Below are 14,842 nucleotides of genomic sequence, written 5' to 3'. Positions count from 1 at the left end.
ATTCAGAGCTGGATAGTAGGTATTGTGCAGTATGCTTGCTCATTCAGCACTTCCTTATGTTCAAGTGCTTTTCACATATTCCACAACAGTAGTGAAGCCACTCTGGAGATGCTACTTGACCACTGCACAAACACTTCAGAGAAAGATGGGTGAGTACATTAAACTTGCTAGATAATTTAGAATCCCCCTAACAGTTTTGAGTCAATCCAGGGTTAGAGTTGGGGTCAGTCCTTTGCAAATCAATAGACACTAATTAGCTCTCATCTAACTGCTGGGAAAAAAAGAATGCATGAACTTGAGTTTTCTGACCAGTAGACTTCATTAGAATTCAAACTTGGTGACACAAGAGGTAAAGTCTAAGAAGACAAAACCTCTGTAACTGGTAAAAACCTGTGTTTCCCCATGCTCCCCTGCAGAAAGACTACAAAAAGTTCATCACCTGATAAAACTTTCCTATTACTACTTCTCCCCAGGCCATCTTCCCCCTTGCAGCTCCCCCTCAGCAGAAAAACACAAATTACAACAATGACAACCACCAAAAAGTTTTAGGGAATTTAGCATGCATAGCAGAGTACAAAGACAAATCAAGATGTGTGTCATGATGCAGCAACCCTGTGATCCACAAGACCTGATCCATGTTCACTAAGTGGGCTGCAGCACCCATATCAGACTAAGATCTCTGAAATGGAAATGAGACAAAGAAATCACGGGAGGCAGCCACCCCTGAAATGCACTGCTGCACATCTCTTGGCAAAGTTAGCAGCTGTGAGATAGTGATTACAGCACACCTCACTGGGAGGAATCAACAGACAGCAGCACTTCTGGTAAAGACAAGTCTTTCTCCATCACTCAAATAAACAGTCAGAGTGTGGGGTCAGGTAGGCAAGAATTGGGCATTTGCTGTGCTGCAGTGTCATGGACCAGACCTATTATAAAGACCCAAAGGGCATAGCAGACAAAAAACTTTTCAGTATCAAATATTTTTTTCTCCAACAGCTTTGCTTATTTCAGGTAAAGAGCTGAAAACTCCTCCTTAGCCAAGTGATAGATTGGTTTGCTGTACGGCTGTGACACGTTCTCCCAGGTCCATCAGTGGGAATGAACATCTTCTTACAGCAAGGACAGCAAATTTGTAATTGCCAATTTCAATTCATCTTTCAACAAGATCAAGGCTGGATTTTGGTGGGGATTTTTTTCCTCCTTTGTTTTTTTCTCATTTTGTTGGTTGTTTTTTGGTTTTGGGTTTGTCTTTTTTAGGAAGTGGAAGAAGTGACCAATAAATCAAAGAACGTGCTGCTAGCCTAAGCTCTCCAAGTTTTTTACTGGAAACAGCCTTTCAGTACCTCTGAGACAGACGGAAATTTCACTACCCTTGTATAAGAGAGAGCAAAACCATGCTATTAAAGGACAGTCCAACTTAATCCAAATCATGCTGTGAGCCACCAGATGATTCCATTTCCCAAGTTCAGTCCCTTTACCAGATAGGCTAGGCCCAAATGTTTCATGTTTGCATGTGACAAAACTCCCCATGGTGAAATCAGCAAGCACAATTCCACACATCAGCCCAGGAGAAAGATGTGTGAAAATAATTAAGTATACACAAAATGAGTGACTATGCACAGAGTACACACCATCAGACACGAGCTATCTCTTACCCAGACGGCAGCATATCATTTAAAGACAGTCCTTTTACTAAAAAACTCTCAAGCTATTGAAGCACCCATACAGCCCTACATATTTTTTAAATTCTTGACCAGAATTTCAAACATTGCATTTGAACAAGCTCCAGCAAATATCAGCCCAACACAAGGGCAGGACCAAGCATTCAAAGCCAATCACTTAAGTTATAAGTGGACTGAAAGCAAACACGTAAATTGCACTTGAAACAAAACAAGCAAAAAAACTTGCAGCAAATCTGAAACATCCAAACAGTCTAGCAAAATAATTACATACAAGTGACCAGATAGGTCACTCCACTCCAGCAGAAGAGTGCTCACCTGCACTATTGTCCATTCCAGGAAAGCAATTCACCCTTTCTACAAGTGCCTGGGCAAGTTATCCACAGCACTGTCTCTGCAGATTGATCCTCACGCATTAAGGGCTTCTGTGGCTCCTGTGTGGTGTTTGTGTCAGGGCTGCACATTGCCACTTGCTATTTTAGAAACAGTTAAGATGATAAAATAGATCCAGAGCCTCAGACACAATGGCAAGGATATGCAGGAATGACTGCTCAGTGGATTCACTGACATAACTCATTCCTAGTTCACTCTTTCCCTTTACGCAGAAACCCCATCACCTGTTTCTCTCTTGCTCTATGCATATACAATAGTACCACCACTAACACATCTTTGTGAGACCAGCTGAAAGGGTACTCACTGCCTTTGAATATTTCACACATTGCTGTGCACTAATAAAATGAACCCTGCATTCTGCATCTGCTGATACAGAAATGTCTCCAAACTTCCCAACAGAGTCAGGCTGGAGTGTGCACTGTGAGGCTGTGTGGTAGTTATTAGTGTCCAGCTGCAATGGCTACAAGCAGCAGAGCAGGAGCGTCTGCCCTGGAGTCTCCATCAGATGGCTGCACATGAAAACTCAAAGATTATTTCAAATTTGACGTTTCAAAGGCATCTGATATTCCGAAAATCAACAATAATATAAAGCAGGTGATACAACAGAGGGAAGCCTCTGGCTCTGACAGGAAATATAATGCATACATATTTAGAAGAAAAGAATCTCCATGGGTGAAATTTGGAAATTGCTTCACTGCTGTGATCATCACAGCTTCACAGAAAGTGGTTTTATCTACATCAATCATTTCTAAATTTTTGGCTTTAGATAACCACGTTGTTCCAGTGGAAGTACAAGCCTTCATATAGCAAACCTCCTGACAATAGGTACAGAGATTTTAGGCTGCCTTATGAGTTTCCTTAGAAAAGGGGTGATGGCCTTCCAGTGATCTCTGCTCTCCAGCAGCACAGAAAGTACTGCTCTCAGGTTGTAACTTAAATGCCAAAAACCAATTCACATAACACCTTTCTCACAATAAATGAACACAGGTTTTCATTTATATGGGTTGGCTGGGTTTGAAATGAATGATGAAAACAGTGTTGATGTTTCAAAAATAACACATTCTAAAACATTTTAAGGATGCCGAACTAAATCAAAATTAGCATTCTAAAAGTGGTAATGATAAAATATGTACTTTAAATGGAAAATGTTAAATCGATGGTTTGTGACAATAAAGAAACACTGAAAATACATCAGCTCTCATTTCACACCTTCTTGCATAACAGTCCTACACTGGCAGTAGGATGGCCTCCCACCTCCCAGACACTGAACACAGTGAACCCAGAGGAAAGAAACCCACTGTTTTCTGCAGCTCTTGGACAAGCTCCCAAATCAGCCTTCAACAAAACTGTGGGGCTTTTTTTGTGGTTGTTAAAAGCTTCTGTCACAGGCTAGTTTCCCATCATGGCATCTCCATTTCCTCCCAGAGATAAACTCCAGCTGTTATACATTTCATGGGAAGGTGTAGTTAATCAGTAGCTCTCCAACCTGCCCTAATAACCCCATGGGTCTTCCAGGGCCAATGATATATAGAAAAACAGAACAATTTCATATCTGCATCTGCAAAGTCTTTCTAAGTAAATGGCAGTCTTTACCATGCTTTACTCTTTATTCATTTGATGAACTCAGAGTTTCTCAAAAAAGTGTCCATCCATGTAAGTTACTTTTTCATCTCTGCTGTGTGAGTTAAATGGCACCCTAACATCTAAACAGTACATCAATGTAATGCACGCAGCAGAGGAGAGTAAGCTTATTCTGAAATTAATTTAAGAAATAATAAAATATAGTTTGAAAGTGGTATGGTTCCTTTTGCTAAAACTGAGATCACATTAAGTTTAATGACAAATCATCTGCTCTGCCATGAAGTGGAAACAAACATTAGTAGGAACACAACTTTCATGTTTACACCTAGACCCAATAATGCAAAAACTTTGACCCCTAAACTGAAGCCAGCTGTTTTTCTTGGTCATACAGCAGTTACACACAATACTTGAGCGCATTTTGCAGCACGAATGGCATTTTTTCAGGGGTCTGTAATGAGTAGTGTTGTGTATAACACCTGGTTCCAGGTGTTATACCATAGAACACTGGAGAAACCAGAGTATATTCCATATTGGGAGAGTTCAGGCATCTCTCCTGTGCTCGCTGCTCCCTGCAGAACCAGCAGTACCCAGCCCGAACTTGGCAATGCTTTCAGCAACACATGCTTATGCTTTTGGCAGAAGGGAGCTGACCACTTGCAGCATCAGTGTCCTTTGCCAGCTGGCCAAAGAGCACACAGATGCAAGGGAAGCAAATTATCTGCCCACTGGCATAAAGAAATGCTGAACAGCACCTAAAGAAAACGTGGGCCTGTGCACGTGTGCGCGAGTGCGAGCGAGGGTGAGAGTGAGCTCACACACCCCCACACCTGTGCCTTGGGACAGGGAGCAGCTCAGTTAAACTGCAAAAACTGCCTGCTACTACTCCTGAGGTATCATTTTCTGCAACACTGCCACAACAATGAACATGCAGTTTTCCCATTAAAATCTTCCAAGCTGAATTTTTAGGATTAAACACAAGGACTGCAAGGATGCTAAACTAAATTTTTATAAGTCTGAAATCAGACCCCTTCAAGAAAGTGCCGATACAACCACCTACAGGATTTTAGCAGCCTAAGGTTAGCGTGTCTTTGCATCCTCTTTTTTTTTTTTTGGTCTCTTGAAAAATGAATGCTCATAAAAAAAAACCCACTACCTATCTATATTTGGTAAAATACAAAAAGCTTTCTGGATTTAGAAGATACATAAGAAAAAAACTCAGAAAAATTAATGGGACAAGAATTTGCAGCTGATAGGTTAGATTTAGCTGAGAGATGGAATCTATCCATAGATTAATTAGATTCTACAATCACAGCCCCTTTTCATCTGCACACATCCCACCACTGTCATGACACGATCAACAGATTTTAATGAAAACTATGCTTTTCATTAAAAAATGCTTTGAGAAATTCAAGGGAGACTATACATAAGGTTTAGTTTACTTTCTTAAATATTTCTTGAAAATCGTACATAAGGCAAGTGCACATTTGTTGGCTGTAAAGGTGTACAACAGCAATTTTTTGCAATGACAGTGCAGAGAGGGAATATGAGATCTGTGTGCTAATGAGCTGACACTGCAGAGGCTGGAGCAGTGTTAGTATAGTGCACTACAAGTGCAGAGCAGAACGACAGACGTGGGCTATTTCTAGGGAATGTGATCTACAGAACTATACACACAATTCAGCATTAACACCAACATCCTTCATCAGATTATGAGCAATGCATGGGAGATATTGCTTCAGTGACAAATTTATATATTCGAGTTGTCATATTCATATTGTTCTGAAAAAGCTAGCTCACTCCCTACATGAGCATTTTTAAAGAAAATATAACCTGATTTTGATTTTATAAATTCATAGGTCAAGTCAGCTTGCTTTCTGTTTCTACTGATAGCAAAAAGCTGTATATTTTAAGAAATGTAATAATTTCCCTGGAGCCAACTGATAAACTTCAATTCACCTTTAAATACACTGGAATTTTCATCTGTGTTTGCATTTGTTCTCTGTTAAGATATCATACAGCTAAATAAATAAGTGGGCAGATAAATACAGAGTGGATAAATACTGTATGAATGTGTGTAAATTAAATATACAGAGAGGGCCTTGGTGCTAGCAGCAAAACAGGGAATACATGTACATAAATCAGATTATGCATCATTTAACTGAAAAAGAAATGAGAGGGAGGGGCTTAGGGCAGGAATTTTCTTCTGCCTCTAAACAAGTTTGTTCCCAGGTTGGGATATTGCCAAATCTGCCGTAGCAGAGGTGGGCTATTTTTCTCAGGCTCATGAGAATACTTCAGAAGAGGTTTTTTTTCTCCTCTGGAATGCACCAGATTGCATCAAACGGGATGTGCAGCTGCACAGTAAGAACCTAAGTCTTTCTGAGCAGAGCCCCCTCAATCCCTGCACACAGGAACACTTACTACAGTCATTATCATACAAATCAATGCAAAAGAGAATGAAAAGTATTATTTTATGGATACTGACTAGTACAGGCACTAGGCTCAGGCTACACATGCTCCTTCCTTCAATTTCCTCTCAGCTCCTGTACCTATCCCACCACAAAGTCAGCCTCAGCCTCCCTCCCCAGTGAAGGCAGAGTCACTGCAGGTTTCTCTCCTGTGGAACTCTGCCAATTGCAAATATTGATCAAATGGCTGTGTGACAGCACGGGAGACAATATATGCTTATCTCCAAGTGAGGTAAAAATGTTGTGGAAAGAATTCTTTCATGGATATGGCAGCACACTGAAATTATCTGCCACTCCCATAGGAAATGAAGATATGGTTAAAGCCTGGAATTTTGGTCAGGTAGTGTGAGGAGCTATTAATTCATCCTAATGCACTGATACACATAAGTGGTCTGATTTTCAAAGAAAATTGGTACCACACTCAAAAGAATAACTGTTCTGATGGGTTTTTTTGTATTTTGAGCTGCTGAAGCTTATGACTGGTGACTTGGACTCGCTGTATTCTTTTCTTATCAACAGTATTATAAGATGGTTGACACAGTACAGACAAGGTCACCTTTTCATTTTCTTTCGTCTGTTTCTTTTTTCACATCTTCTGCTTTTAAATAGGTTACTGTAGGTACATCTTCTTTGGTCTACAGTTTCTCCAGAGATTTAAGTTTTCCCAATTTTACTACACTGGTAATATGGGTGTTGGAACAAGCAGCTCTGTACTACAGAAGACCATCCCACTTTACTAAAATTGCCACAGCTTTTAATAAGCATTGACAAAAACCATTAGATGTCAGAAGATGAGTAGAACACTGACTAAATATACTGAAGAAGTGTGTGGATCAGTTCTGTTGGTGGGGGAAGAGCTGGTAACAACTTTTAAAAAACAATTAATAATGAATCACCCAAGCAGTTCAATGTATTTAGTTTAAATCCATATAATTGATATTTAGGAAACTGTGCTTGAGATGCAGGCTCTTGAAGGGATTACACTGATTAAGGATTAATAGTCTGATGTTTGTTGTAAGAGCTGTTGAAGCTGGATAGGATTAGTAAAATAAGATGCAAAGTAGACACACGATTTTATGTACCATTTTTTCCCACTTTACCAAGTATTTTTATTGTATATTACATAATTAACCCACTGCAAAAGTTTTAAAGGTTCTACTTCAAAGTCCTTTGGAGAGTGTAACACTGCACTACCAAGAAGCAGTCACATGGGGGATATGTTAGAATATCAATCCAAAATTTGTCCAAATATTTCCTTACTGTATATTTTTTAACCATCAACTTTCTCAAAATATACAGTGGGACATGAATGTAAGAACTATCCTATCTCCTGCAAATAAAAAAATAAATAAGTTATTCAAAACATATCATTGTTTTAAAGAAAAAATTTTTCTGTACTCCAGTACTTCATTATTTCAGTACAATGCTTCCTCTTTGACCATTTTACACTGTGAGTATAAACCTGCAAACTGTGAGAAGTAACCTGTTCATGACATGAAGTTCATACACTGCATTCAGCAGTCCATTAGATCATGTGCAGACATACATCTCCACATTGCAAAGTGCATTAGCTACCTTGGAAGAGAACTCCTTTCATTTTTAATAATTTACAATAAAACTTGTATAGAATCAAATTTGGATACATCAGTAAAACAAATATCCAGGAACTACTATTGGTAAAGGAATGCTTTTTAAAATGCAGAACACGCACAAGTCTTTCTGAAAGAGATTTTGCATCTTAACACCACATTAGCAATACTCAAAGTTGTTTTGCATCTTCTGTTAATAAAAGCTCAAATTGTATGTGTGCACTGCTTGTGCTCAGCTATTTCTCCTAATGCCAAGTGTTTTGATTCCATTTTCTCTCCCCTCAGCTCTAACAGTATGTGTCAGTTTACAGCCTCCTCAGCTTTTCACAGGACTCTCACTGTAAGAAAACAAATCAGTATTTCAAGGCAGATGAGGCAAGTAAGCCCCTCTAGCCTTCTCCCTCTCAAGGTCGCTTCTAAACAGTGGTTTCTGGTTTTTCCTTACATAGTATATTATTTGCAAATTATGCCTTTTCACACAGCTAGGTTGTAGCCTCAACACAAAAGGGATCTTACTTCAGCAGCAATTCACTGATTGCAACTAAACAGCACTGCTATATCAACAACATGGTTGTCTTCCTGAAACACAAAACTAAGGGGATGAGGTGGTAAGAGAACTTTTCCTAAGATATTCCGTTTAATGCTGCAGATCTACTAAACCTCCAGTCGCTACACACATTTGTTGCACTACATTGTATGACCAAGAACTCTAGGCTACCAGGAAGGAACTGAATGTAGGATAGATAACAAATTAATATATTTTTTAAAACCAGGTATTTACTTACAAGCATTTGTCACTGAAAAACTGTTGGAAGAGTCCAAGTGATCTACGTGATAGTTCAAATGGAAGGGCTTTTCTGTGGTATTTTGGTTTGTGTTGTATAGCTGCACAGCAAATCGAAATGCACTGTGCTCCTGAACAGTGTTCCTCATGAAAAGTCCACCTGGGTGAGGAGAAAAAAAAAGGAAAAAAAGGAAAAAGGTATTTCAGAATTAATTTTGAGGAGAAACAATGGCAATAAGTTGTATTTGCCTGCTGCACACTGCAGGAGAGAATGAACAGGAGCAGCCTGAACAGAAGCACTTAACTCTGACAGAGCACCTACATGAAATACATATTCCAAGTCCAAAGTTGGGCTTTTAAAGCCACACACCATATCCAGGTGCCCCCTGAGCAATGAGAGTGGCTTGGAGCTGCAGGTGCACCTTGAAAACCAGGCCACTTCTACACAGATGCCCACACAGAGATTTAAAAGTCTAACTTGGGGAACCGCGGCTCCTAAATCCTGTCCAGACTACCGAAATATCGCCGCTGTAGGTATGTGCGGGGACACGGCGGCGTGCGGCGTGGCAAACGTGCGGTTTCACGGTCTGCTGGAGCGATAGCGCGGCCGAGGGAAATGATGCTCCGAGGGACGGCAGGGAACAGCCCCCGCTGCACTCGCTGCCCTGAGCCTCACGGCTCGCTCGGCCCCGGCTTTCGGGCACGTCGCTACAGATTCACGCCACGACTCTCTCACATTATGTGCTCCACGGGATGCGCTGCTCCAGGGCACGGTTCCGCAGAGCGCGGACCCGATCCCCGCCGCTCGGAGGGGTGCGGGCAGCCCGGCGCCGCTCGCAGCCGCCCGCCGGCGCAGCCCGGGCACCGCCGCTGCCTCTCGCCCCCAGAAAGGGGAACGAAGCGGAGCAGGGCTGGCTTCTTCCCCGCTGCGCCCGGGCTCGCCCCCCGCTCCCCTCCTCACAACTTCCCCCCGGCTGGCGGGGAAGGCGCGGGTCGCGGTGCCGCGGCGGGCGCTTACCTATACTGATGGTGTTGGGGAACCCCGCCAGAGCCTCCCCCAGCAGCCCCGCCAGCAGCAGCAGGAGGGTCCGGGGCGCGCTCTGCCCCATTTTCTTCAGCCCCTGCGGTTCAGCCCCTAAACCGAAACTGGCGGCACAGGCATGGGCGCAACTGGAGACTCGGAGCGGTGTCAACGGTGGTGGCGATGCTGGCGGAGGTGGTGGGGAGGATGGTCCCCCTCCTTTCGTCTCTTTTTTTTTATTCTTTCCTTCCCCAAATCCCTCTGCTCTCGTCTTCACCCCAGTCTAGCAGGGCTCATTGGCTGCGAGATTGCCTTTCTCCCCCGTCGCCAGCAGCCCCCCCCCAACGCAGGGACTTCCCCCAAAGATGGTGGGTAGCGGAGCCGCCGAGGCTGCTCCGCCCGGGCCGGGAGGGGGTTATCGATCAAACTTGGCGTGAGGCGGGCTGGCAGCCGCTCCGCTCGGCCCGCCCGCCCAGCCCCGGCGGCTCCGGCCGCGGCTCAGCGCTCGGGGCTGCGGTCGGCGGGAGCGCACCGGCCTCACGTGGGGCGGCCCCCGGGATGCAGCTGCCCCTTTAAAGCTGCATCGGCTCGATGTGTGTGTGTGTATGTGAGAGAGAGTGCGGTGCGTGCGCCTGTGGGCGGGCGGGGGAGGGAGCGGGGAAAGGAAGGAGGGGCGGGGAGCCGAGCCGAGCCGAGCCGAGCCGGGGCCGGCAGAGGCCGGGGTGGTGGGGAGGTGGGGAGGTGGCCGCGTCCTGCCCGTGCCCGTGCCCGGTGGGCGGTGCGGGCGCCCCAGAACTTGCGGGCCGGGAGGCAGCAGAGGCGGCTCGGGGCCGGGGGCGGGAGGCCTGGTGATGGCCGGGGCAGGCGGGTGCCGCTGGGCCCCTCCTGAGGGGAGCGCGCTGGGGACAGACGTGAGCGCAGGGACTGCCGAGGGAGGGCTGGAAAGGGACACAGCAAGGGATGCCGAGGCACCGTGCGTCTCCCGAAGGGGCTGCCGGCCCTGAGCCCGAGTTCTCTCCATCCCTCCTCCAGTGCCAGCGCATCAGCAGGGAAGCATCATCCGCCCACAGCGCTGTGAAGTGAAGAAAGACAAGAAGAGTTGGATCCCACACGAGGGAATGTTAGGTCCTTCCCAACCTCCTCTAAAGGAAGGAACTCAAAGTCTCCCCGTTTCATCCTTGATGCTGGAAAAAGACACAACATGTTTGTCAGCTGATGAGCTGCCCCAGCACAGAGCGCACGGCAGGGCCAACCTGGAGGTTGCTGGGGAGCAGGGGGATGGGTGGCAGACATCCCGTGTGTCTTGGAACACCAGCCCTGAGACTCCCTCACATCCACAGGGAGCTGCTCTGTGTCTGCCTCAGTCAGGTTCTCTGTGGTCTTTCACCCATCTCCTTGACACTTCACTGTATGGATCCTACTTAGAGTGTTTTTCTTTTTGCTGCTTTGGGGCTAACAAAACTGTACAAAATGGAGACAAAGAAGCAATACTAGGTGGAGTTGTCCATCTCATAGGCCTAGCAAAGACTGTTCTTCCCTTAATATTTGCTCTTCCTCTGATTTCAGCAGGTGATTTTACCTTGGTGCTGCTCTGCTTCTTTTTTTTATCTTAATCTCAGACTGTAGCATTATTTGGGTCAATGTTCAGTTCAGTTAGGGATAATATTAAATGTAGTTGTCTTTCCATTTGTAAAGTAATTAACCAGTGCCACTGGCTGTAGCATCATGTCAAGGTGTAAGATCGAAGATTGCTGCAGATTACTGCACAAATGCTGATGAACAACGTCAGAGATTCAAACCATTACTTTTGAAAGAAGCCAGAGGTAGAGGTGAAGAGCAGGGCACCACAGTCATGATGCAGGAGTGTAACACATGCTTTTAGTGACATATGTGACACCTGCTCCCTCCAAGGTGCATGCTTTGGTTGCTTCATGTTGTGTTCCTTTATGAGAATCGTTCCCAGAAGATGGAGACTGTTCCAGTTCAGGCAGAGTAGGGGTCAGGCTGCAGGGTGGATGGTAATGCTCGCTATTTAGATTGAGATGGCAGTTGTCACTTTATCTCTCTTTTTAAAGAAATGATTTTCTGTATGGACAGGTGGGGTATAAGGTCCGTGATTATATCTGTAGCACTCCTCAAACTCAAAGCCCTTACACAGAAGTATCCCCATGAGGCACGATTATATTCTTCTTTTACAGATATAAAAATTTAAAAATCAGGGAGAGCTGCTGGCCCAGCTCACCTAACCAGGAAGTTTCAGACCCAGAATTAGCATCTTGAGCAGCAGCCTGGCTTTGCTGTAGAGCGCTCTGCTCACAAATGTCTTTTGGTAAGGACAGCAGATCTGAAAGCTACAGACAGGTACAGGAAGTTTAGACATTAAGGACAGTTGTCAGAAGCATGTTCCTCTTAACAAATAATTTCTCTGTCTTGTTCCCAACTACTTACCTTTTCCTATTCTACACACCTCCAGCCTATTTTTAATGTATTCTCTACAAAGTCCTGCTGTCCTCTTTTTCTTGGTGTGCTTTGCTAGCAGTCCTTTCTTCTTGTTCACTTGCTCTTGCAAAGTTCTCTCCATCTCTGCAGCGAAGGATTGCAGGCTGACGGCCACCTGCCACACTGACAGCTGATGGTGCACTGAAAAAATTATGAAAGAAATTATGTGTGACATTATAGATGTTAGAACAAGGGAGGAGATAAAATAGTAAAATAGCCATGAATGAATGTGGCATGTGTCAGTCAGTTTCACACACTGCCAGCAGGGTGGGTACCTTGTCTCCAATAAAATGGTGCTTCACAGTCTAATCTACAAATGGACAGTCTTGTGGTGATCTAAAATATATCTGTGCTGAGAGACAAATTTCCATTATCACCCACATTCTACCTTCTGAAGCCCCTCACATGTTGCTATTATTCTCATTAGCATTTGGAATGTGCAGTTTGCTTTTTTGCTTATGCAGTTAGCCTTATGGCATGATTAGCAGGTACAAATGGCACAACACCCATTCCATATGGACTTTGGAGAAATCCAGAGACCTCATCCACGTTTATCTTTCTTACAGTGAACCCAGTATGTCCTGGGACAAAATGGTAGATTACTTGCCTTTGTGTGGATATCAATGCTATGGAAATATTTTATTTACTTTGCTGGGATGCTCAGTGACTTGAATTAATGAGTTCTGTGGTAACTGAGGCCATGCCAGATGCTTTCCCAAACCTCCTCTTACTAAATACAACCAAGATTTTAGAGGATAATCAAGCTTCATGTTTAGATGATTTATAGTGTTCTGGGACACTGGGGATTCAGAGTATCTACCTGAGCAGGAGACGGTAATGATTTATAATTAGCTAATGTGTTTTCATTGTAATGTCTATTAGTGGATTAGGAAAATGCTGTGGAATTTGGGACACAGCGTTCTCACTGTGCTTTCTGATGTTACTAGGCTAAACCCATAGTGTTAGCATAAAGTCATGGCAGAATCTACAGGATTCTGTTGCTGCAGCTTCACCCTAACTGCACTAAGCAGATTTTATTACTTTTGTCATTTCTGTTTCTAATTGCAAGAGAGAAGATCAGGCAGAGAGATTCTAACAAATACTGTGTTTCTCCCAGTGTGAACCAAATAAGGTCATAATTGCTAATAAATGTATTATCAAATGTGTCTTACACCTTTTTTGTTTGCTTGTTTTAAACCAGTTATTTCTTCATAAAAGCAAAGGATACACAACTAACCAATCTTTATGTCAATGTCAGTATTTTGATTAGCTGAACTGATTAATTCTACAGTAGACAGTTAACAGATAGAGTGATAGTGGGGAGAGACAGAGGTGAAGATGAAAAGGGTTTCAGGGACAAGATGAAACTACAGATAGAAGGAGTCAAGGGGAAAGTACAGTGTCAAAAGGGAAAATGAATACAGACCTTACAGTTTCATTCTGGAAAACAGGTCAAAAGGACATCTAGTTAAGATCTGATTATGAGTGGCCATAGAACAAACTATTGAAGCTCTCCTGTTTACCTTTCATTACCAGGCAATAACGGAGACATAAAATGAAATTAGAAAGCTGCAGATGAGAGACAGTTTAACAAATATTCTGCTGTGAAGTTTACAGCGAATCTATAAAGCTGTCTTCTACACAATATTCTTGCCAAAATAATTGTTTTTAAAAGTTGGAAATTTTATGTGAATTAGCCGAGTAAATGCATTAGACTATCTAGTAAAACACTGTAGGGATTAATATTCAGAATTCATTGCAAAAAGCTGTTCCTTGCTGCCTCAAGAAAGACTTACTCCTCTTATTCATTATGAGAGTTTACAGTATGTCTGAAGTTCTCTGAAAGTTACTTTTTAACGGTTAGTTTTAGAGACAGGTTCAGAAACTACTTGAATCATTGATTTGTTGTTGTTCGTTTTTCCAAAGAACAGTTAACAGGTGAAATCCTAAAACCACAGAGATGTGTAGTAGGTTTATTACCCCTATCATTGGAGTAAAGATTGTACCAAATACATTCTGGCAGAATAATTGGGTCTGGCACATAAGAATATGTTCATAAGAACATGGAAGGATGATCAAGATTTGTATAGGAAGAGGGTCAAAGAGGAAACTTGTTCATAAATAAAAGTCATTACTCCATTACTGGAATCTATTTCAACTTTAGGTAGCAGAAGCAAATTAATCCAGCAACTTTCCTCAGAACATACATGGACTGTAACAGTAATAACATATCAATTACAATTGCACAACAAAGACACAAATGTGGAAACAAAAGTCAGTATGGACAAATATCTTCATATTTCTTAGGTTTGTAGTATCTTTAGGAAAAATACTTCTAATTCTAAGAGCTACAGAGCTGTGCTGGAAATGTAGTGTTATTATAGTGCCATAATGTCAGAAACAATTTATATTACCTTCTGCTTTCCGATTAACTGTACACTAGGCACTGCTGCCATAACACAACCCTGCAATTCTTACTTAAACCTGTACTTTGCTGTGCTCATCTATATTTATTACATCAGGAAGCAGTAAATCAAATAAAAATGTGGTTGTATCCCCTATAAAATGTTAATAAAGTGGATACCCTCTTTTTTATTTTATACCTATGAATACAGTTTTCAAGAAATCTTGGGCATTATATTCAATTAATACCCATTTCAATTGTGAAACATCTGACCACTGAATATTTAATTTTTGTACATAATTACTGAAATATATTCTTCTTAAAGAGAATTTAGTTTAGATCCAAGTGGTGAATAATCACTTCAGTTGACTGTTTGCCAATCAAAAGTCAGTTTTCCTACCTGTGTGCATTTGTATATTACCAT

The 14,842-nt window shown here is 42.8% G+C and overlaps 1 protein-coding gene across 2 annotated transcripts in view; it reads right to left on the bottom strand.

Moving 5' to 3' along the window:
* Positions 1-10,142, bottom strand: part of GRIA3 (glutamate ionotropic receptor AMPA type subunit 3) — a 143,747-nt gene extending 133,605 nt beyond the window's left edge. Inside the window, exons 1-2 of one of the 2 annotated variants that reach the window (XM_030967935.1) lie at positions 9,513-10,142; positions 8,496-8,654 (exon numbers count right to left, since the gene is read on the bottom strand). In XM_030967935.1, coding sequence (XP_030823795.1) covers positions 8,496-8,654; positions 9,513-9,603 — 250 coding nt within the window. In that variant the 5' untranslated portion in view covers positions 9,604-10,142. The remainder of the gene's footprint in view (positions 1-8,495; positions 8,655-9,512) is intronic. The other variant, XM_030967934.1, reaches the window with a different exon arrangement.
* Positions 10,143-14,842: the final 4,700 nt, after the last annotated feature.

This window comes from Camarhynchus parvulus, chromosome 4A (assembly GCF_901933205.1).
Source record: "Camarhynchus parvulus chromosome 4A, STF_HiC, whole genome shotgun sequence".
NCBI lineage: Eukaryota > Metazoa > Chordata > Aves > Passeriformes > Thraupidae > Camarhynchus > Camarhynchus parvulus.
The sequence above is the reverse complement of the archived record's forward strand: the minus strand, read 5'-3'. Positions and strand labels throughout refer to the sequence as shown.